The 24440-nt window shown below is 71.0% G+C and overlaps 1 protein-coding gene across 1 annotated transcript; it reads right to left on the reverse strand.

The window, feature by feature from the left end:
* Positions 1-911: 911 nt before the first annotated feature.
* NECTIN4 (nectin cell adhesion molecule 4) lies at positions 912-18100 on the reverse strand. Its single transcript, XM_075724370.1, is given in 10 exon segments — positions 912-1169; positions 1587-1691; positions 2933-3011; positions 3091-3238; positions 4349-4512; positions 6611-6725; positions 8870-9160; positions 10635-10761; positions 10763-10989; positions 18022-18100. Coding segments are annotated over 10 exon segments (1593 nt in total).
* Positions 18101-24440: the final 6340 nt, after the last annotated feature.

A 24440-nucleotide genomic window follows, 5' to 3' on the forward strand; every position in this document is an offset into this window, starting at 1 on the left:
GCGCGTGTGCCCGCCCCATGTCCCCACGTCGTGTGTGTGTCCCCCCCCCCGGGCTGAGACCAGACGCACTCGACACGGGGTCCCAGGGTCCCGCGCGGGGGTTTATTTACAAGCGCGGCCGGGCAGCAGCGGGGGGGGCGGGGGGTCCCCCGCCCTATACAGGTATGTACACGCGGGGCACGCTGGCCCCGGGGACCCCCGCCACCAGCCCCGCGCCCAGGGGGTCCCCTTGGCAGTTTGGGGGGGGGGGAGCGGGACGACGACGGGGGTTTTGGGGGTTTTGGGGGCCGGGACCCCCGCCACCAGCCCCGCGCCCGGGGGGTCCCCTTGGCAGTTTGGGGGGGGGGGGGGGGAGCGGGACGACGACAGGGATTTTGGGGGCCGTGGGGGAGAGGGGACACAAGCGTCCCAAGTGCCACCGGCAAACCGCATCCCGAGGGGGGACGGCCGCGTGTCCCCAGCGCCGCGCGGGAAGGAGCTGACCCAGAGTCCGAAGGGATTGGGGTGGGGGGGTGGGGTTTGGGGGGGCGGCGATCCCCGCTGGGGGCTCCTGCCCCCGTCCTGTCCTTGGGGCGTCCCCACGTCGGGGGGTGTCCCCACGCCCGGGGGTCCCGGCTGCTGCCGTCGCCTCCTCTGCGGCCGGCCAGCGGTGAGCGTCCCCAGCCCGGCGCCATTCGGGGACCGGAGCCCCTCCCGGGGCACGGCGGCGGCCCCGGCCCCCTGCCCAGCAGCGGCCCGCGGGGACCCCAGCCCCGCGGCGGGGCACGGCGCGCGTCCCTGACCCCGCGCCAGCGGCACGGCGACGCTCGGGGCCGGGAGCCGGCCGGGTGGGCACGCGGAGCCGGGGGAGCCGCAGCGGGGACGGGGGTCCCTCGGGGGTCCCTCGGGGGTCCCCCCCGGCCCTGCCCGCCTCACACCAGGTGCCCGCGGCCGTTGATGTAGATGCCGTTGGTGGTGGGCTTGGCCTGCAGCATCCCGTTCTCCTGCACGAAGTGGGTCATGGCCTGCTTGATGGGGTCGTCCCCCCTGCCGCCGCCATCCTCCTCCTCCTCCTTGGGCTCCTTCCCCGCCGGGGCGGGCAGCAGCGGCACCGCCGGCACCTCCGTCTGCGTCTCGATCTCCCGCACCGTCGAGAGCGTCGAGTAGCTGCGACCTTCGGGCTCTTCGCTCTGCGGGGGCGAGGGACGGGGGTCGGGGTCAGCGCCGACAAACCAACGCCCCCCGGGGACCCCCACGGGGCCGGGGTGCAACCAGGGACACGGGGGTACGGGCGCAGCGCGCGGGCGGGCGGGCTTCGCGCGCCCAAAAGCGGGGGGTCGCGCGCGCGGAGCGGGGGGTGTACCCGTGCGAGGGGGGGGTTTGCACATGCGCAAGGGGTTTGAACGCCCCGAGGAAGGGGGGGGTGCACCCTCGAAAGGGATTGCAGATGTGGGAAGAAGGTTGCACATCCGGAAAGGGGAGGTTGCACCAGCGCAGGAGCGTGCCAGAGGCGGAGGACACGCTCTGACGGCCCCGGGCAGGGTGCGGGAGTGGGGCTGAGCCGGGCCCCCCGCCCCGCTGTACCCCCCGCGCCCCCCAGCTCTCACCATGGCGGAGCAGATGCTGGTGCCGCGCAGGCTGTCCCCGCGCAGGCTGTCCCCGCGCAGGCTGCCCTGCCGGCTCTCCGCACGCAGCTGCAGCGTCTCCTCCAGCTGAAGGAGCACCGTGAGAGCCGGCACCCCAACACCCAAGCCCCCCAGGCACCCCACTGCCCGGCCCCCTGGGCACCCCGCTCCCTGGTCCTCCTTCAGCACCCCCATACCCAGCGCCCGGGTACCTCGATACCCGTCACCCTGGGTACCCCAACGTCCATCACCTTGGGCACCCCAAGACCGACTCCCTTGGACACCCCGACATCCATCACCCCAGACATCCCAATACCCATCACCCAGGGTACCCCAAGACCCACTTCCTTGGGCACTCCAACACCCCCGGCACCCCAAAACCCATCATCCAGGCACCCCACCACCCAGGATATCCCAAGACCCACTTCCTTGGGTACCCCAACACCCATCACCTTGAGTACCCCAAGACCCACTTCCTTGGGTACCCCAACACCCGTCACCTTGAGTACCCCAAGACCCACTTCCTTGGGTACCCCAACACCCATGGCATCCCAATACCCATCACCCAGGGTACCCCAAGACCCACTTCCTTGGGTACCCCAACACCCGTCACCTTGAGTACCCCAAGACCCACTTCCTTGGGTACCCCAACACCCATGGCATCCCAATACCCATCACCCAGGGTACCCCAAGACCCACTTCCTTGGGCACCCCAACACCCATGGCATCCCAATACCCATCACCCAGGGTACCCCAAGACCTACTGTCTTGGGCACCCCAACACCCGACACCCATCACCCAAGGCACCCCAACACCCACCACCTTGAGTACCCCAAGACATTTCCTTGGGCACCCCAACACCCATCACCCAAGGCACCCCAACACCCACCACCTTGAGTACCCCAAGACATTTCCCTGGGCACCCCAACACCCACCACCTTGAGTACCCCAAGACATTTCCCTGGGCACCCCAACACCCACCACCTTGAGTACCCCAAGACATTTCCCTGGGCACCCCAACACCCACCACCTTGAGTACCCCAAGACATTTCCCTGGGCACCCCAACGCCCACCACCTTGAGTACCCCAAGACATTTCCCTGGGCACCCCAACACCCACCACCTTGAGTATGCCGAGACATTTCCCTGGGCACCCCAACACCCACCACCTTGAGTACCCCAAGACATTTCCTTGGGCATCCCACCACCCATTACCCAGGCACCCCAACACCCAGCACCTTGCGTACCCCGAGACCCCCTCCCTTGGGCACCCCAAGACCCATCACCCTTGGGCACCCCACCACCCAGGCTCCCTGCCGGCACCCCCACCTGGGTGCGCGTGTCGGTGCTGTGGCTGGAGTGCAGGCGGCGGATGGAGTTCTCCCGGGTGAGCGTCAGCTCCTCCTCGCTGGGGGCACGGGGGGGATGCGCTCAGCACGGGCCCCCCACGGCCCCCACCGCCCCCCACCCCTCTCCCCGTCTCTTACTACTTCTCGGAGATGCGCTTGGTCTTGCGCTTGTGGTAGAGGGTCATGACGACGACGACGACGACGAGGACGCAGAGCAGGACGGCGGCGATGACGCCCACCACCACCACCGAGGCCGAGACCAGGTCCACCTTGCGCACCTCGTTGTCTGCGGGGACACCCGCGGGTGGGGGGGCGCGGTGAGGGGGGACGAGAAGATGGGGGGCATGGAGAGACGGGTGGATGGATGGACAGACAGGTGAGTACATCCGTGGACAGGTGGGCGGATGAGTCCGTGGATGGATGGGTGGACGCATCCACGGATGGATGGACAAGCACATGGGCGGATGAGTCCGTGGATGCATCCACGGATGGATGGATGGACAAGCACATGGGCGGATGAGTCCATGGATGCATCCATGGATGGATGGACGGACAAGCACATGGGCGGATGAGTCCGTGGATGGATGGGTGGACGCATCCACAGATGGATGGATGGGTGATGGACAGACGGACGAGTACGTGGGTGGGTGGGTGGGTGGATGAGCGGGCGGTTAGATGAATAATGGGCGGAGAGATGGATGGACAGAGAGAGGTGGCAGGGGTATGGGTGATGGAAGGACGGACAGATGGATGAGTAGACAGATGAATAGGTAGGTGGATGGATGAGTGGACGGACAAGCGGACGGACGGGCGGGTCAGCAGCCAGATGAGTAGGTGGGCGGGTGGATGAGTAGGTGGGTGAGTAGGTGGCGCGCGGATGAAGGGACGGGAGCGTACGGATGGGCACAGGGATGGATGAAGAAGCGGAGAGCAGGAAGTGAAAGGGGGATGGATGGACGGACAGACGGACAAGTGGGTGGATGGATGAAGAAATGGAGGGAGCGGTGGATGGGTAGAGTGAAGTGCGGGTGGATGGATGGTACATGGATGGATGGACAAGCGGAAGGACAGGCAAGCGGGCGGACAGAAAGACGGATGGACAGGGAGACAGACGGATAAGCAGGTGAAGAGACAGGAAGGAGCATCTGGGGAAGGACATAGGGAGAGCCTGGGGGGGACGACACACGGACGGACAGACAGGCGGACAGACAGGTGCCTGGGAGGGGACGGGCAGGTGGCGGGAAGGACGGGCAGACGGAGGAGAGCCCGGGGAGGGACAGACGGACAGGCACAAGACGGACAGCACTGAGCAGCGCTGCCCCCCCAGCCAGGTACCCACCGCCGCCACCGCCCGGGACCCCCACCCCAGCACCCGCCCGCCCGCCGCGGCGCCCACCTGCCGCCCTGCTCCGGATGCTGACGTTGGCCCGCGCCTCCTTGGCGGCCACGCGGTTGGAGACGCGGCAGACGTAGTCCCCGGCGTCGGCGGCGGCGAGGGGCCGCTGGAAGACGAGGGTGTCCCCCTTCACCCGCACGCCGGCGGGCAGCGGGGCGTTCAGCCTGCGGCGCGGCGGCACCGTCAGCCCTCGGCGTGCCCGGGCGGGCGCGGGCGGGCGGCGGCGGCGCCGCCATCAAAGCCGGGGCTGCCGGTTCCCACGGCTGACGCCCTGCCCCGGCCCCGGCGAGGCTTGCCCGGGCACGGCACCACCTGCCACGCTCGCCGCCGCCGCGGCCCTCGGCGCGGGCACGCCCGGGCAGGGACACGGCGGGGACGGGCACGGGTGGGGACGCGGCGGGGCGGCACGGCAGGGACGTGGGCATGGGAAGGGGACATGGCAGGGGTGGGGGGACACGGCAGGGACAGGAGCACGGGAAGGGGACACGGCAGGGACACCGGCACAGGGGACACGGCAGGGACAGGGGACAGGCAGGGGCAGGGGGACACGGCAGGGGCAGGGGGACACGGGAAGGGGACACGCAGGGGCAGGGGGACACGGGAAGGGGACACGGCAGGGGCAGAGGCATGGGTGGGGGGACATGGCATGGGTGGGGGGACACGGCAGGGACACCGGCACAGGCAGGGGACACAGCAGGGACAGGGGCATGGGCAGGGGACACGGCAGGGACACCGGCACAGGGGACACGGCAGGGACAGGGGACACGGCAGGGCCAGGAGCACGGGCAGGGGACACGGCAGGGACACCGGCACAGGGGACATGGCAGGGACAGGGGACACGGCAGGGACACCAGCACGGGCAGGGGACACGGCACTGGACACAGCAGGGACGCAAGCAGAGGCAGGGAACGCAGCAGGGACATGGGCACGGGTGACACGGCAGGGACATGGGACAGGACCAGGACATGGGCGCAGGCGGGGGAGTGCGGCAGGGGACACTGGCATGGGCAGGGAGGATGCGGCAGGGGACAGGCGGGGACATGGGGACACGGCAGGGGCAGGGGGACAGGGCAGGGGACAGGCAGGGACACGGGGATGGGCAGGGACACGGGGACACGGCAGGGACATGGGGACAGGGCAGGGGACAGGCAGGGACACGGGGACACGGCAGGGACACGGGGACACGGCAGGGACACGGCAGGGACATGGGGACACGGCAGGGGACAGAGCTGGGGCAGGGGACACAGGCAGGGGACACGGCAGGGACACAAACGCACTTGGACACCTGGCAGGGCCACCGACACGTGCAGGGACACGGGCACAGGCGAGGGCACGGGGATGTGGCAGGGACACGGGCACAGGGATGCAGGCGGGGATGCGGCAGGGACACGGGCACAGGGATGGGCACAGGGATGCAGGCGGGGATGCGGCAGGGATGCGGGCACAGGTGAGGGCACAGGGATGCAGGCGGGGATGCGGCAGGGACATGGGCACACAGGGATGCAGGCGGGGATGCGGCAGGGATGCGGGCACACAGGGATGCAGGCAGGGATGCGGCAGGGATGCGGGCACACAGGGATGCAGGCGGGGATGCGGCAGGGATGCGGGCACACAGGGATGCAGGCGGGGATGTGGCAGGGATGCGGGCACAGGGATGGACACAGGGATGCAGGCGGGGATGCGGCAGGGACATGGACATGGACACGGGCACAGGGATGCAGGCGGGGATGTGGCAGGGCCACGGGCACAGGGATGGGCACAGGGATGCAGGCGGGGATGCAGCAGGGACACGGGCACAGGGATGGGCACAGGGATGCAGGCGGGGATGTGGCAGGGATGCGGGCACAGGGATGGGCACAGGGATGCAGGCGGGGATGTGGCAGGGATGCGGGCACAGGGATGGGCACGGGGATGCAGGCAGGGATGTGGCAGGGATGCGGGCACAGGGATGGGCACAGGGATGCAGGCAGGGATGCGGCAGGGACGCAGGCATGGGATGGGCACGGGGATGCAGGGGGGGATGCAGCAGGGACACGGGCACAGGGATGCAGGCGGGGATGCAGGCAGGGATGTGGCAGGGATGCGGGCACAGGGATGGGCACAGGGATGCAGGCGGGGATGCGGCAGGGACGCAGCCACAGGGATGGGCACGGGGATGCAGGCGGGGATGCGGCAGGGACGCAGGCACAGGGATGCAGGGGGGGATGCAGCAGGGCCACCGACGCGCGCAGGGCCAGCAGGCGTGGGGGCCGGTGTCCTCACCGTGTCCAGTTGAAGGTGGGGGGCGGGTTGCCGTCCCCCAGGCAGGTCAGCGTGGCCCCCTCCATGCCCTCCTGCCACTCCGCCGTGTGCCCCAGCACCGAGGCATCCGACAGGTCTGGGGACGGGGGACGGGGGGGGGGCAGTGAGGGGACGAGCAGGGGCGGCCCCCGCAGCCCCACGGGCCCGCCGTGCCCCCCGTCCCCGCGGCGTGCCCCCCGCGCCTCATCTCCCCCACGCCCCCGGCGCCCCCCCGTGTCCCCTCCGCTCCCGATGCCCCGGCCTCCGCGGCCCCCGAGCCCCCCGTGCCAACGGCCCCGGTCCCCACGGCCCCAGTGCCCCCCATGTCCCCAACGCCCCCCACGTTCCCAACACCCCCCACGGCCCCAACGCCCCCCACGGCCCCCACGGCCCCAGTCCCCACATCCTCCATGTCCCCAACGCCCCTCCACCCCCCGCTGCCCCCCACGGCCCTCAGTGCCCCCAGTGCCCCCCACGTCCCCAACATCCTCCATGTCCCCAACACCCTCCACCCCCCGCTGCCCCCCATGTCCCCAGTGCCCCCCACATCCCCAACACCCTCCACCCCCCACTGCCCCCCACGGCCCTCAGTGCCCCCCATGTCCCAATGCCCCCCATGCTTGCCATGTCCCCAGTGCCCCCCACATTCCCCACTGCCCCCCACATCCCCAGTGCCCCCCACATCCCCAGTGCCCCCCACGCTCTCCATGTCCCAAGTGTCTCCCATGTCCCCAACATCCCCCACGCCCCTCAATGCCCCCAGTGCCCCCCACATCCCCGGTGCCCCCCACATCCCGGTGCCCCCCACGCTCTCCACGTCCCCAATGCCTCTCATGTCCCCAACATCCTCCACGTCGCCAAAATCCCCCACGCCCCTCAATGCCCCCCACACCCCTAAAAGCCCCCCGTGGCCTCCACGTCCCTAACGCTCCCCATGTCCTTGGTGCCCCCCCCGTCCTCCACGCCCCCCAATGCCCCCCGCGCCCTGGTGCCCCCCACGCCCCCCATGTTCCTCAATGCCCCCAATGTCCCCAGTGCTCACCATGTCCCCAGTGCCCCCCACGCTCTCCACGTCCCCAATGCCCCCCATGTCCCCAAATCCTCCACGTCCCCAAAATCCCCCACGCCCCTCAAAGCCCCCCATGGCCTCCACGTCCCTAACGCTCCCCATGTCCTTCAACCGTCCCCATGTCCTCGGTACCCCCCCCGTCCTCCATGCCCCCCAATGCCCCCCACGTTCCTCAGTGCTCACCATGTCCCAGTGCCCCCCACATCCCCACTGCCCCCCACATCCCCAGTGCCCCCCACGTTCCTCAGTGCTCACCATGTCCCAGTGCCCCCCACATCCCCACTGCCCCCCACATCCCCAGTGCCCCCCACATTCCTCAGTGCTCACCATGTCCCAGTGCCCCCCACATCCCCAGTGCCCCCCACATCCCCAGTGCCCCCCACGTTCCTCAGTGCTCACCATGTCCCAGTGCCCCCCACATTCCCCACTGCCCCCCACATCCCCAGTGGCCCCCACGCTCTCTCTGTCCCCAATGCCTCCCACGTCCCCAACATCCTCCACGCCCCTCAATGCCCCCAGTGCCCCCATGCTCTCCACATCCCAGTGCCCCCCACATCCCCAGTGCCCCCCACGTTCCTCAGTGCTCACCATGTCCCAGTGCCCCCCACATTCCCCAGTGCCCCCCACATCCCCAGTGCCCCCCACATTCCCCAGTGCCCCCCACATCCCCCAGTGCCCCCCACATCCCCCAGTGCTCACCATGTCCCAGTGCCCCCCACATTCCCCAGTGCCCCCCACATCCCCCAGTGCCCCCCACATCCCCCAGTGCCCCCCACGTTCCTCAGTGCTCACCATGTCCCAGTGCCCCCCACATTCCCCACTGCCCCCCACATCCCCCACTGCCCCCCACATCCCCCAGTGCCCCCCACGTTCCCCAGTGCTCACCATGTCCCAGTGCCCCCCACATCCCCCACTGCCCCCCACATCCCCAGTGCCCCCCACGTTCCCCAGTGCTCACCATGTCCCCAGTGCCCCCCACGCTCTCCCATGTCCCCAACATCCTCCAGGTCCCCAACATCCCCCACGCCCCTCAACACCCCCCACGCCCCTAAAAGCCCCCCGTGGCCTCCACGTCCCTAACGCTCCCCATGCCCTTGGTGCCCCCCCCCGTCCTCCACTGCCCCCAATGCCCCCCGTGCCCCCGGTGCCCCCCGTGCCCCCCGGTGCCGCACAGGCGACGCTGAGCAGGTGGGTGATCCTCTTCTCATGGCGCAGGCCGGGGTGGGCCACCACGCAGGTCAGGCTCTTGCCGTTCATGCTGCGCCCGGGCACCAAGAAGAACTCGCTGGTGACGGAGGCGGAGCGGGCGTGCGCCGAGCGGCGCGTGGCGTTGGTGCCTCGCACCTCCGTCTCCCAGTGCACCGAGGGCACCGGGCTGCCCTCCGCCGTGCACGAGGCCGCCAGCGTCCGGCCCTGCCCCTCCTCCAGCGGCGGCCCCGGGTTCAGGATGGGCAGCGGCGGCACTGCGGGCGGCACCGGCGTCAGACCCGCGCCGGCGGCGGCACCCGTGGGCGCTGCCCCCCGCTGCCGGGCTCCGCTGCACCGGTGACCCCAGACCCCAACCCCGTCCCCAGCGCGGCTTTACTGGGGGCCCAGCACCAGCTCCCCCGTGCCCACCTGCGCTGCCCCGTGCCCACCGCCCCCGTAGCCACGACCCCGTGCTCGTTAGCCCATTGCCCCGTGCCCACCGCCCCCTTGCCCCGTGCCCATCACCGCTTGCCCGCTGCCCCATGCCTACCGCCCCATCCCCAGCACCCCACTGCCCCATCCTCATCACCCCGTGCCCATCGCCCGGCACCTGCTGCCCCACGCCCACCGCCCCGTGCCCACCGCCCATCGCCCCACGCCTGCTGCCCCATCCTCATCACCCCGTACCTGCTGCCCACTGCCCTGTGCCCACCACCCATCACCCCGTTGTCATCACCCCAAGCCCACCACCCATCACCCCGTGCCCATCACCCTGGACCTGCTGCCCCACGCCCACCACTCCACACCCACCGCCCTGTGCCCACCACCCATCACCCTGTACCTGCTGCCCCATGGCCACTGCCCCATGCCCAACACCCCATCCTCATTGACCCACGCCCACCACCCATCACCCCATGCCTACCGCCCATCGCCCCATCCTCATCGCCCCATGCCCACCGCCCATCGCCCCATCCTCATCACCCCCCGCCCACCGCCCCCCGCCCCATCCTCATCACCCCATGCCCACCGCCCATCGCCCCATCCTCATTGCCATGTACCTGCTGCCCTACGCCCACCACTCTGTGCCCACCAGCCCAAGCCCACCGCCCATCACCCCATCCTCATTGCCCCATGCCCACCGCCCATCGCCCCATCCTCATCACGCCATGCCTGCTGCCCCATGGCCACTGCCCCATGCCCACCACCCATCGCCCCATCCTCATCGCCCCCCGCCCACCACCCATCGCCCCATCCTCATCGCCCCCCGCCCACCGCCCATCGCCCCATCCTCATCGCCCCCCGCCCACCACCCATCGCCCCATCCTCATCGCCCCCCACCTACCACCTATCGCCCCATCCTCATCACTGCGTACCTGCTGCCCACCACCCTGTGCCCACCGGCCCGTGCCCACCGCCCCATCCTCATCACCCCATGCCCACCACCCATCACCCCATCCTCATTGCCCCGTACCCGCTGCCCTACGCCCACCACTCTGCGCCCACCAGCCCAAGCCCACCACCCCTCACCCCATCCTCATTGCCCCATGCCCACTGCCCATCGCCCCATCCTCATCACGCCATGCCTGCTGCCCCATGGCCACTGCCCCATGCCCACCACCCCATCCTCATCGCCCCACGCCCACCGCCCATCGCCCCATCCTCATCGCCCCACACCCACCACCCATCGCCCCATCCTCATCGCCCCACGCCCACCGCCCCGTGCCCAGCGCCCAGCGCCCGGCCACTCACCCAGCACCTTGAGGGTGAGGCGCCCCTCGAAGCTGCCCAGGGGGAAGGTCCTGAGGTGGCACTCGTAGTCGCCCTCGTCCCCCTGCACGGCGTTCTTCAGGATGATGGCGCCGTCCTCCAGTGCCCCCGCTCGCCCGCCGCAGCACCCGCCCGGCGTAGGGCTCCTTCACGTGCTCCCCGTGCTGCTGGTTGAGCACGGCCACCTCGGCGCTGCTCCCGGCCGCGCCCCGCTTCAGCCAGGTCACCTGCACCACCTGCTCCTGCTCCTGCGCCCGGTACCGGCACGGCAGCACCACGTCCTGGCCCAGCACCGCCGTCACGCTGCGCTCCACCTCCACCACCCCCGAGCGGCAGCCTGCGGGCACCCAGGCTGGCACCGGCGCGCTCGCTCGGCGCGCTGACGCCGGCCGGCACGCTCGGGCTCGCGCTGGCACTCGCGCACACGCGACAATGCTCGGGCACGCTCTGGCACACTCGTGCTCGCGCACACTCACGCTGGCACTCGCGCACACATGGGAACGCTCCGGCACGCTTGGGCACACTCGGGCTCACGCTGGCACTCGCGCACACGCGACAACGCTCGGGCACACTCGGGCTCATGCTGGCACACGCGACAACGCTCGGGCACGCTTGGGCACACTCGGGCTCACGCTGGCACTCGCACACACGCAAGAACGCTCAGGCACGCTTGGGCACACTCGGGCTCACGCTGGCACTCGCGCACACGCGACAACGCTCGGGCACACTTGGGCACACTCGGGCTCATGCTGGCACTTGCACACACGCAAGAACGCTCAGGCACGCTTGGGCACACTCGGGCTCGTGCTGGCACTCACGCACACGCGACAACGCTCGGGCACACTCGGGCTCGTGCTGGCACTCGCGCACACACAAGAACACTCTGGCACGCTTGGGCACACTCGGGCTCACACTGGCACTCAGGCACACGCGACAACGCCTGGGCACACTCGGGCTCACGCTGGCACTCGTGCACACACAAGAACACTCTGGCATGCTTGGGCACACTCGGGCTCGCGCTGGCACTCGCGCACACGCGACAACGCTCAGGCACACTCGGGCTCGCGCTGGCACTCGCGCACACGCGAGAACGCTCGGGCACACTCGGGCTCGCGCACGCTGGCACTCATGCACACGCGAGAACACTCTGGCACGCTCAGGCACACTCGGGCTCACACACACTCACGCTGGCACTCGTGCACACATGGGAACGCTCCGGCACGCTTGGGCACACTCGGGCTCACGCTGGCACTCACGCACACGCAAGAACGCTCGGGCACGCTTGGGCACTCTCAGGCTCACGCTGGCACTCGCACACACGCAAGAACGCTCGGGCACGCTCTGGCACACTCATGCTCACACTGGCACTCGCACACACGCGACAACGCTCGGGCACGCTCTGGCACACTCGTGCTCGCGCACACTCACGCTGGCACTCGCGCACACATGGGAACGCTCCGGCACGCTTGGGCACACTCGGGCTCACGCTGGCACTCGCGCACACGCAAGAACGCTCCGGCACGCTTGGGCACACTCAGGCTCACGCTGGCACTCGCGCACACACGACAACGCTCGGGCACACTCGGGCTCGCGCTGGCACTCGCGCACACACGACAACGCTTGGGCACGCTTGGGCACACTCGGGCTCACGCTGGCACTCGTGCACACACGACAACGCTCGGGCACGCTTGGGCACACTCAGGCTCACGCTGGCACTCGCACACACGCGAGAACGCTCGGGCACACTCGGGCACACTCAGGCTTGCGCACGCTGGCACTCACGCACACGCGAGAATGCTCTGGCACGCTCGGGCTCACGCACACTCACGCTGGCACTCGTGCACACATGGGAACGCTCCAGCACGCTTGGGCACACTCAGGCTCACGCTGGCACTCGCGCACACGCGACAACGCTCGGGCACGCTCGGGCACACTCGGGCTCGCGCTGGCACTCGCGCACACGCGACAACGCTCGGGCACACTCGGGCTCGCGCTGGCACTCGCGCACACGCGACAACGCTCGGGCTCACGATGGCACTCGCGCACACGCGACAACGCTCGGGCACACTCGGGCTCACGCTGGCACTCGCACACACGCAACAACGCTCGGGCACGCTTGGGCACTCTCGGGCTCACGCTGGCACTCGCACACACGCAAGAACGCTCGGGCACACTCTAGCACACTCATGCTCACACTGGCACTCGCGCACACGCAAGAACGCTCGGGCACGCTCTGGCACACTCGTGCTCGCGCACGCTCACACTGGCACTCGCGCACACATGGGAACGCTCCGGCACGCTTGGGCACACTCGGGCTCACGCTGGCACTCATGCACACACAAGAACGCTCAGGCACGCTTGGGCACACTCGGGCTCACGCTGGCACTCGCGCACACGCGACAACGCTCGGGCACACTCGGGCTCGCGCACGCTGGCACTCATGCACACGCGAGAATGCTCTGGCACGCTCAGGCACACTCGGGCTCACGCACACTCACACTGGCACTCGTGCACACATGGGAACGCTCCGGCACGCTTGGGCACACTCGGGCTCACGCACACTCACGCTGGCACTCGCGCACACATGGGAACGCTCCGGCACGCTTGGGCACTCTCGGGCTCACACTGGCACTCGCACACATGCGAGAATGCTCGGGCACGCTCTGGCACACTCATGCTTGCTCACGCTGGCACTCGTGCACATATGGGAACGCTCCGGCACGCTTGGGCGCACTCGTGCTCACGCATGCTCACACTGGCACTCGCGCACATATGGGAACGCTCGGGCACGCTCCGGCACACTTGAGCGCACTCATGCTCATGCACGCTCACGCTGGCACTCGCACACACGCGAGAACACTCGGGCACGCTCTGGCACACTTGGGCACACTTGTGCTCGCGCACGCTCATGCTGGCACTTGTACACATGCGAGAACGCTCAGGCACGCTCCAGCACACTTGGGCACACTTGTGCTCATGCACGCTCACGCTGGCATTTGTACACATACAAGAACAGTTGGGCACGCTCGTGCTTATGCACAGTCGTACCAGCACTCGCACACATGCAAGAACGCTTGTGCACACTCGTGCTTGCACACGCTCACACTGGCACTTGCACACATGCAAGAACACTTGGGCACGCTCTGGCACGCTTGTGCTTGCACACGCTCATGCTGGCACTCACACACATTGCAAGAACACTTGGGTGCGCTCTGGCACACTTGGGCACACTTGTGCTTGTGTGTGCTCACACTGGCACTCGTACACATGCACAAACACTTGGGCACACTCCGGCACGCTTGGGACACTCGTGCTTGCACACACTCATGCTGGCACTCACACACATGCACAAACACTTGGGCACGCTCTGGCACACTTGGGCACGCTTGTGCTTGCACAGGTCCATGAGCGCTTGGGTACACTCACAGGCGGTCACACTTGCACGCACTTAGGCACGCTTGTGCTTGCACACGCACACTTGGGCGCACTCATACATGCAGGCATGCTCGGGGATGCTTGTGCACACTCTGGCACGCTTGTGCTTGCACACATCCATGTGTTTCTTCAGGCACACTCACATACACTTGGGCGCATTTGGGCACGCTTGTACGTGCTCCAGCACGCTTGGGTGTACTCACATACGTGCAGGCACGCTTCGGCACACTTGCGCACACTCCAGCACGCTTGTGCACATTTGTGCTTGCACATGCACGCTTGGCTGCACTCACATACATGCAGGCATACTTGGGGACGCTTGCACATGCTCCAGCACACCTGGGCACGCTGGTCCTTGCACACGTCCATGCATTTCTTCGGGCGCACTCATGTACACTTGGGCACGCTGGCTGACGCTTGTGCTTGCACACACTCGTGCATGCTTAGGTGTGCTCACATACACGCAGGAACATTTGGGCACGCTTGCACGCACTCAGGCGCGCTTGTGCATCCTGATACGTACTCGTGCTTACAAACGCTCGCGCATCCTTGGGTGCGCCCACAATCACCTGGGTGCCTTTGCGCACACTCGTGCACGCTTGCGCGGGCTCGGGCATGGTTGGACACGCTCGTGCACTCCTTGGTGCACTCAGGCACGCTCAGGCACGGCTGCACACTCGGGCGTGCTTGAACACACTCATATGTGCTCAGACACGCTTGTGCACACTCATACAGGCTTAGGCGTGCTCGCACACTCAGGCACACTTGGGTGTGCTTGCACACGCTCATGGGTGCACTCTCATGCTCGTGCACACCTGGGTGCACTCACATGCACTGGGGCACGCTTGCACGCGCTTATGAGCACGCAGGCAAGCTTCCACATGCTCACGCGCACTTGGATGTGCTCACACGTGCACACACGCTTCAGCACGTTTGTGCATGCTCACGCACGTTTGGATGCGCTCGGGCACGGTTGGGCACGCTGGTGCACACTTGTATGTGCTCACGCTTGCACACACTCAGGCACGCTTGGGCACACTCACACATGCTCACGCGTGTTTAGGCACGCTTGCACGTGCGCAGGCACGCCCATACACACTTGAGCACACTCCAGCACGCTTGTGCATGCTTATGCGCCCCTGGGCACACTCACGCGTGTGTGGACATGCTCACACACGCTCATGCACACTCGGAGGTGCTTGTGCACGCTTGGGTGTGCTCACACACGCTCATCACGCTTGAGTACGCCTGCACATCCTTGGACGCAGTTGTGCACACTCCTGCACGCTCAGGCACGCTTCTGCACGCCTGGACATGCTCACGTACGTTCGGGCATCCTTACGCCGGCACAGACGCACTCGTGCACACTTGGCCACGCTCGCACATGGGCAGGCACACTCAGACACGCTCGGGCACGCTTACAGGCACTTGCACGCTCGGGCACCCTTGCGCGTCGGCGGGCGCGCCCACCCGCGCCCGGGTGTGCAGGGGCACGCTCGCGCCTTGGCGCTGGCTCCGACGTTGCCCCGTGCGCGCGCCCGCGGCCCCGGCAGCCGCACGAGCGTGTGCGAGGCCGGCGGGTGTCGGGGCGGGGCGCGGGGTGCGCCCAGCAGCTCGGCGACGCCGGGGGAAGCGGCTGGGCCGGCATGGCCAGCCCAACCGGCCGGCACGCATGCCGGGCTCTGCCGTGGCTTGCGGAGGCCTCCCGCCCCCGCCGGCCCCGGGGGCCTCCCCGCCGAGCCCCCCGCCGCGCCGCTCGCCGGGCCCGGCCTAATTACCCCCCGATTAGTCGCCGGATTAATTAAATAATTGCGGCGCTGCCCAGGCCGTGAGTCACAGCCGCGCTGCTCCCACCGCCCCAGCCCTGCCTCAGTTTCCCCTCTCGAGGACCACGGGGTCCCGAGGCGCCGGGGGGTCCCGGCGGGGGCGGGGGGCCCACGGCGGGGTGGGTGCCGGGTGCCGGGGTGCCGGGTGCCGTCGGGGCTGGCGGGGAGCCCCCGCCGCGGGGCGTCCCCACCCAGCGGGGCCGAGCGCGTGGGAACGGAGCGGGGAACCGGCTCGACCGGATCCCACGGCCCCCACGCCCCGGCTCGCGCCCGCGGGATGCGGGACCGGGGAGACGGGGGGTCCCCGGGGTGCGGCGGGGGGGCTCGGCCCCGGTGGGCGCACACGCGTGTGTGTGTGTGTGCGCGCGCGGCCTCACCTTCGCACCAACGCGTGTGCACGCGCACCGGCGTCGCCCCCGGCGGGGGGCCGTGGGCCCGCACACGCGTGTGCGCTTGTGACCCCCGGGGGCGTGCACGCGCGGGCACACGCGCGTGAGGCCCCAGCGGGCACACGCACACACGGAGCCCTCTCCAAAGGGCCCACAGGCGTGTGCAAACACACACGCGTGTGCAGGCACGCACGCGTGCTCGCCCCCCGCGCGCCGCACACGCGCGTGCACACCCGCATCCCCCCCCCCGCTCGTGCGTGGCGCAGGCCTGACGCCCGGGGATGGGCCCCCCCTCGCGCTGTGAAGCCCCCGACCCCCCCCGGGGCCGTGAGTCATGGGGGGGTGGGGGGGGGTCAGCACCCCCTGGCGTGACGTCACCCCCCCCGCGGCACCCAGCCGGTTCCCACGGCTCCTCTGCCAGTGGGGAAACTGAGGCACGGGGGGGGGGGGGGGGGGGGGCAGGGCGCTGACCCCCCTGCTCTGCAGCACCCTTGGGTGCAGCACCCAGCGTGGCGCAGCCCGGGGGGGGGGTGCCCCCCCCAAGCGTGAGGGAGACAATGGGGGGGGGCGGGGGACCCCGCACCCTGCCCCCCCCCCCCCCGCTGCGGGGTGTCCCCAGAGGGGTCCCCAGCCCCAGCCCCTCGTTGGGGTTGGGGGGGGGGGGCACACGCAGACGGGGAGCGCGCACACGCGTGTGCGGTGCCCACGGCGCACCCCCCGGCACGGCGTGCACACGCGCAGCCCGACCCTGCCTGCCTGGGCACACGCACACGGACACGCACACAGACACGGACACACACATGGACACGGTCCCCATGGACACGCACACGGACAGGGACCACACGGACATGGACACGCACACGGACACACACACGGACAAGGACCACACGGACACGCACACAGACATGCACACGGACATGGGCCCCACGGTCTCGCACACGGGCCTCATGGGCACGCACACGGACACGCACACGGACCCCATGGACACGCACACGGACACGCACACGGACCCCATGGACACACACACGCACACGGACACGCACACGGACACGGACCCCATGGACACACACACGCACACGGACACGGACACGGACCCCATGGACACACACACGCACACAGACACGCACACGGACACGGACCCCATGGACACACACACGCACACGGACACACACACGCACACGGACACGCACACGGACACGGACCCCATGGACACACACACGCACACGGACACGCACACGCAGCCACAGGTGCGCGGAGCCGCAGGTGCACACGCGAGCGCACACACGTACTCACACACACACACGCGTGTGCCCCCCCTCCCCGCCGTGTGCGCGCACACGCTCCCCCCCCCCCCCGTGTGTGCGTGTGCGTGTGCACACGCGTGTGCACCCCGCTCCCCCGGGCCCGCCCCGGTCCCCCCCCCCGGGGCTGCCGGTGCCCCCGGTCCCCGCCCACCCCGGTCCCGCACCCCCGGGAGCCGCTGCCCCCGCTCCCGGTTTCCCACCCGGGGGGAGCCGGAGCCGCTGCCCCCGCTCCCGGTGTCCCGCTCCCGGTCCCGGTCCCCCGCTCCCGGTCTCCCCGTGCCCCCCGCCCCGGGGGAACCGGTGCCCCCGCCCCGCTCCCGTCTCCCAGCCCGGAGCAACCGGTGCTGCCGGTCCCGGCTCCCCCCGCCGGGTCCCGGTCCCCCCCCGGTGCCCCCCGGTGCCGGTCGCGCCTTACCGGTGGCGGCGAGGAGGAGGAGGAGGAGGAGGAGGAGGAGGAGGAAGGGCGTCCCGGGCCGCATCCCGCGGGGGGCCATGCGGACACCTGCGGGCTCAGGGCGCTGCTCGGTCCCCGGCCAGCACCATCCGGGCCGAACCGGGCTGCACCGGGCCGAACCGGGCGGAACCGGGCGGAACCGGGACCAACCGAGCGGAACCGGGACCAACCGGGCTGCACCGGGACCAACCGGGCTGCACCGGGCTGAGCCCCGCCGGGCCGGACCGGGCCGTACCGGGACCAACCGGGCCGGACCGGGACCAACCGGGCCGGACCGGGACCAACCGGGCCGAACCGGGCCGCTGCGGGCCGAGCGCGGCGGAGGGGCCGGTGCTGCGCCGCTCCGAGCCGGGACGGGACCGGGGGGGCGGGGCCGGGCGGGGCCGGGGGGGCGGGGCCCCGGAGGGTGGGGCCGGGGGGCGGGGCCGGGCGGGGCGGACCGGTTCCGCAGGTCGGGGCAGGGGCGGGGCCGAGGGCGGGGCCTTAAAGGGGCGATGCCCCCCCCCACCCCCCCTGTGGGGCGCGGTGGGGCCCGCCCGGGAGCGCGTTCGCCGCCTCAGAGCGCGGATCCCGGGGGGGCTCCCCGGGACCCCCCCCCCCCCCCCCGCGATACCGGCGGTGGCGCCGGTGACCCCCCCCCAAACCGCACCCCGGGTCCCCCACAACCCTCCCATGGCCCCCCAGTGCCCCCCATGGCCCCCCGGCCCCTTGCCCCCCCCGTGCCCCTCACGTCCCTCCCAGTCCTCTCCCCCTCCCCCACGAACCCCCATGTCCCTCCCAGTCCCCCCCCCAGCCTCCCCCCACGCTCCCCCCCCCGGGTGGGACCCCACAAACACCCCTGTTCCTGCCCAAACCCTGGGGCAGAGGAAGGGGGAGGGCTGTGGGCTGGCACCGACCCCCCCCCCCCAAAATTGGGGGTCCCCAAATCCAAACACCAGAGAGCAGCCCGCGGGGGGGGGGGGGGGCGGCATGGCAGTTTATTGGCACAGCAAGAGTCGGGGGGGGGGAAAGGGGGGGACAAAACGGGGCGGGGGGGGGAGAACAGGGGGAGCTCAGCCCTGCAGAGACCGGGCACAACTCAGCACAGCAGTGACCCGCACCCCGGGGTGCCCCCACCCCAATCCTGCGCGGGGGCCCCCCCGGGGCAGCCGGGGCCCCTCAGGCCCCCGCCACTTCGGAGCTCTCTGGGGAGGGGTCCTTGGCGGCAGCACAGAGGGGAAAACCCCGGGGAGGGCGGAGAGAGGAGGCCATGGGGGGTGGGGTGGCTCGGTGTGTGCGTGGGGGTCCTCACTGCTGCCCCCCACCCATGGGTGCCCTCAGCATGTGGCCGGGCGCAGCTCAGCGCAGCAGTGAGCGGGCCCAGCCCCGCAGAGACCGGGCACAGCTCAGCGCAGCAGTGACACCCCCACTCCCCCCCACCCCCCCCGCAGAGACCGGGCACAGCTCAGCGCAGCAGTGACCCCCCCCCCCCCACGCCCCCACCCCACCCCCCCCGCAGAGGCCAGACGCAGCTCAGCGCAGCAGTGACCCCCCCCCCCCACGCCCCCACCCCACCCCCCCCGCAGAGGCCAGACGCAGCTCAGCGCAGCAGTGACACCCCCCCCACCCCCCCGCAGAGGCCAGACGCAGCTCAGCGCAGCAGTGACCCCCCCACGCCCCCCCACCCCCCCCGCAGAGGCCAGACGCAGCTCAGCGCAGCAGTGACCCCCCCCCACGCCCCCACCCCCACCCCCCCGCAGAGGCCGGGCGCAGCTCAGCGCAGCAGTGACCCCCCCACGCCCCCCCACCCCCCCGCAGAGGCCGGGCGCAGCTCAGCGCAGCAGTGACCCCCCCACGCCCCCCCCACCCCCCCGCAGAGGCCGGGCGCAGCTCAGCGCAGCAGTGACCCCCCCACGCCCCCCCACCCCCCCGCAGAGACCGGGCACAGCTCAGCGCAGCAGTGACACCCCCCCCACCCCCCCGCAGAGGCCAGACGCAGCTCAGCGCAGCAGTGACCCCCCCACGCCCCCCCACCCCCCCGCAGAGGCCGGGCGCAGCTCAGCGCAGCAGTGACCCCCCCACGCCCCCCCACCCCCCCGCAGAGACCGGGCACAGCTCAGCGCAGCAGTGACACCCCCCCCAACCCCCCGCAGAGGCCAGACGCAGCTCAGCGCAGCAGTGACCCCCCCCACGCCCCCCCGCAGAGGCCGGGCGCAGCTCAGCACAGCAGTGACCCCCCCACGCCCCCCCGCAGAGGCCGGACTCAGCTCAGCGCAGGCGCTGCCCACCCGGGGGGGGGGGGCGGGCCCCGCAGTGCCCCCCCAGCAGCCGCCCCCAGACCGGGGTCGCCGCTGCCCACAGGTGCCCGGGCATCGCCCTGCGCGGGGGGGGGGGGGCTGCTCCGGGGGACACGCGTGGGGACAGCTCGGGGGGACATGGGGGTACCCGGGGGTGGCACCTCTGGGGGACGTGGGGGACACGCGTGGGGACAGCTCGGGGGTGGGGGTACCCGGGGGTGGCATCTCCGGGGCACGCGGGGGACACACGTGGGGACAGCTCAGGGGGACATGGGGGTACCCGGGGGTGGCATCTCCGGGGGGCAGGTGGGGACACCACGGGGGGGGTCAGGGGACAGGGCCAAGGTCCCACCCTGGGCCCCCTGTCAGGGCGCCAGCGCCCTGGGGACAGCGGGTGCTGTCACCACGGGCAGGATCGGGCCCGGGCGGGGCTGGGGACCCTGTGGCCACCTGGCTGGGGACAGGGACATGGGGGGCACCGGGGACATGGGGGGCACCGGGGACAGCAGGGACAGGGACATGGGGGACATGGGGGACATGGGGGGCACCGGGGACATGGGGGGCACTGGGGACAGCAGGGACAGGGAGAGCAGGGACATGGGGGGCACCGGGGACAGCAGGGACAGGGACATGGGGGACATGGGGGACATGGGGGGCACCGGGGACATGGGGGGCACCGGGGACAGCAGGGACAGGGACATGGGGGACATGGGGGGCACCGGGGACATGGGGGGCACTGGGGACAGCAGGGACAGGGACAGCAGGGACATGGGGGACACTCAGGAGGGACATGGGGGGCACTGGGGACAGCAGGGACAGGGACAGCAGGGACATGGGGGACAGGGAAAATGGGGACATGGGGGGCACCGGGGACATGGGGGGCACCGGGGACAGCAGGGACAGGGACAGCAGGGACATGGGGGACACTCAGGGGGGACATGGGGGGCACCGGGGACAGCAGGGACAGGGACATGGGGGACATGGGGGGCACTGGGGACATGGGGGGCACTGGGGACAGCGGGGACAGCAGGGACAGGGACTCTGGGGATGGGACATGGGAGACACTGGGGACATGGGGGATGTGGGGGACACCAGGGACATGGGGGACAGGGAAAATGGGGACATGGGGGACACCAGGGACAGCAGGGACAGGGACAGCAGGGACATGGGGACACGGGACTCAGGGGGGACATGGGGGGCACTGGGGATGGGGACACGGGGACACGGGGGACACGGGGCTCAGGGTGGACATGGGGGGCACTGGGGATGGGGACACGGGGGACAGCAGGGACAGGGACACGGGGACACGGGGCTCAGGGGGGACATGGGGGGCACTGGGGACAGCAGGGACAGGGACACCAGGGACACGGGGGACATGGGGGGCACCGGGGACATGGGGGGCACCAGGGACAGCAGGGACAGGGACATGGGGGACATGGGGGACATGGGGGGCACTGGGGACATGGGGGGCACTGGGGACAGCAGGGACAGGGACACCAGGGACATGGGGGACACTCAGGGGGGACATGGGGGGCACTGGGGATGGGGACACGGGGGACAGCAGGGACAGGGACACGGGGACACAGGGGGGACATGGGGGGCACCGGGGACATGGGGGGCACCGGGGACAGCAGGGACAGGGACATGGGGGGCACTGGGGACATGGGGGGCACTGGGGACAGCAGGGACAGGGACACCAGGGACATGGGGGACATGGGGGGCACTGGGGACATGGGGGGCACTGGGGACAGCAGGGACAGGGACACCAGGGAGATGGGGGACACTCAGGGGGGACATGGGGGGCACCGGGGACAGCAGGGACAGGGAGAGCAGGGACATGGGGGACAGGGAAAATGGGGACATGGGGGGCACGGGGCTCGGGGGTACATGGGGGGCACTGGGGATGGGGACATGGGGGACAGCAGGGACAGGGACACGGGGACACAGGGACACGGGACTCGGGGGGACACGGGGGGCACTAGGGACAGCAGGGACAGGGACATGGGGACACGGGGGACAAGGGGGCTCGGGGGTACATGGGGGGCACTGGGGATGGGGACACGGGAGACAGCAGCGACAGGAACACGGGGACATGGGGGACACGGGGCTTGGGGGGACACGGGGGACACTGGGGACAGCAGGGACAGGGACGTGGGGGACACGGGGGACACGGGGCTCAGGGGGGACATGGGGGACCACGGGGGACAGCAGGGACACGGGGACATGGGGCTCAGGGGGGACACGGGGGGCACTGGGGATGGGGACACTGGGGACAGCAGGGACGTGGGGACACGGGGACACGGGGACATGGGGGACACGGGGCTTGGGGGGACATGGGGGACACTGGGGACAGCAGGGACAGGGACACAGGGACACGGGGGACACGGGGCTCAGGGGGGACATGGGGGGCTCAGGGGGACATGGGGGGCACTGGGGACAGCAGGGACAGGGACACGGGGGACGCAGAGGGAAGGGGCACTGGGGACACCGGGGCTGTCCCCTGGTGCCACCGTCCGGGTGCCACAGGCGTGGGGGGGTGGCGGATGCGTTGCACACGCGTGTGCCCTGCAGGCGCTGTCACACGGGGCCAGGCACGCTCGAGCACAGGCCCTGCCACGCGTGCATACCCCGCGCACCCCCACACGCACAACGCGACCCCCGCACACGCGACCCCCGCGCACACGCAACACCCGCGCACACGCGACCCCCCGCGCACGCTGCCCCTCACGCACACGCGACCCCCGCGCACACGCGACCCCCGCGCACGCTGCCCTCACGCACACGCGAGCCCCGCGCACGCTGCCCTCGCGCACCCGCGCTCACACACCGCACCCAAACACGCACGCCCACGTGCACGCTCACACGTGCACACGTGCACCGGCACACCGCGCTCCCGGGTCAGAGGCCGCGGGCTGGCGACGGCAGCAGCAGCAGGAGGGAGGAGGAGGAGGAGGAGGAGGCCGAGGCCGAAGCCGCCGCGGGTGGGGTCCCTGGAGCAGGGGGGGCCGCAGGGGGCACCTGGGGGGGGGGCGAGAACCAGCTCAGGGGCTGCCACCCCCGCAGCCCCAACGCCAGGGTGAGGGGCACCCAGCACCCTCACAGCACCCACAGCCCCGATGCCAGGGCTAGGGGCACCCACCACCCCCACAGCACCCACAGCCCCAATGCCAGGGTGAGGGGCACCCAGCACCCCCGCAGCCCCGATGCCAGGGTGAGGGGCACCCACCACCCCCCCCAGCACCCACAGCCCCAATGCCAGGGTGAGGGGCTCCCACCACCCCCCCCAGCACCCACAGCCCCGATGCCAGGGCTAGGGGCACCCACCACCCCCACAGCACCCACAGCCCCAATGCCAGGGTGAGGGGCACCCACCACCCCCACAGCACCCACAGCCCCAATGCCAGGGTGAGGGGCTCCCACCACCCCCCACAGCACCCACAGCCCCAATGCCAGGGTGAGGGGCTCCCACCACCCAGCACCCCCGCAGCCCCGACGCCAGGGTGAGGGGCACCCACCACCCCCACAGCACCCACAGCCCCAATGCCAGGGTGAGGGGCACCCAGCACCCCCGCAGCCCCGACGCCAGGGTGAGGGGCACCCAGCACCCCCGCAGCCCCGACGCCAGGGCCTCGCGCCCCCGCTCACCGCTGCGGAGGAGCAGCGTCACCTCCCCGCAGGCGCAGTCGCCCTCGCCCAGCAGCAGGCAGCTGTAGGTGCCGGCGTCCTCGTCCCGCAGCTGCCACAGCACCAGCACCCCCGGGGTGCCGGCGGGTGCCGGCAGCGTGGCGCGGGTGTCGTAGCGTGGGTCGCAGTGGAGGCGGCCGCGGCTCCGGCTGCAGACGACGGCGCTGGCGCCCGTGGGGCCCCCCGAGAAGTCCCAGCGCACGGCCTGCAGCTCGCCCAGTGCCACGCTCGCCACGGGGCACCCCAGGGTGACGCTGGCACCCAGCGTGCCGTTGGCCTGCGCCCAGCCCCGGTGGGAGCTGCGGCACAGCCCGCAGCCCTCTGAGGGGTCACCGCGGCCTGGGGACAACGGGGACTGTCACCGGCACTGTCACCTGCCCACCGGTATGGGACCCTGGGCACCGGCACTGTCCCACGGCC

The sequence above is a fragment of the Pelecanus crispus genome, chromosome 22 (assembly GCF_030463565.1).
Source record: "Pelecanus crispus isolate bPelCri1 chromosome 22, bPelCri1.pri, whole genome shotgun sequence".
Taxonomy (NCBI): Eukaryota; Metazoa; Chordata; class Aves; order Pelecaniformes; family Pelecanidae; genus Pelecanus; species Pelecanus crispus.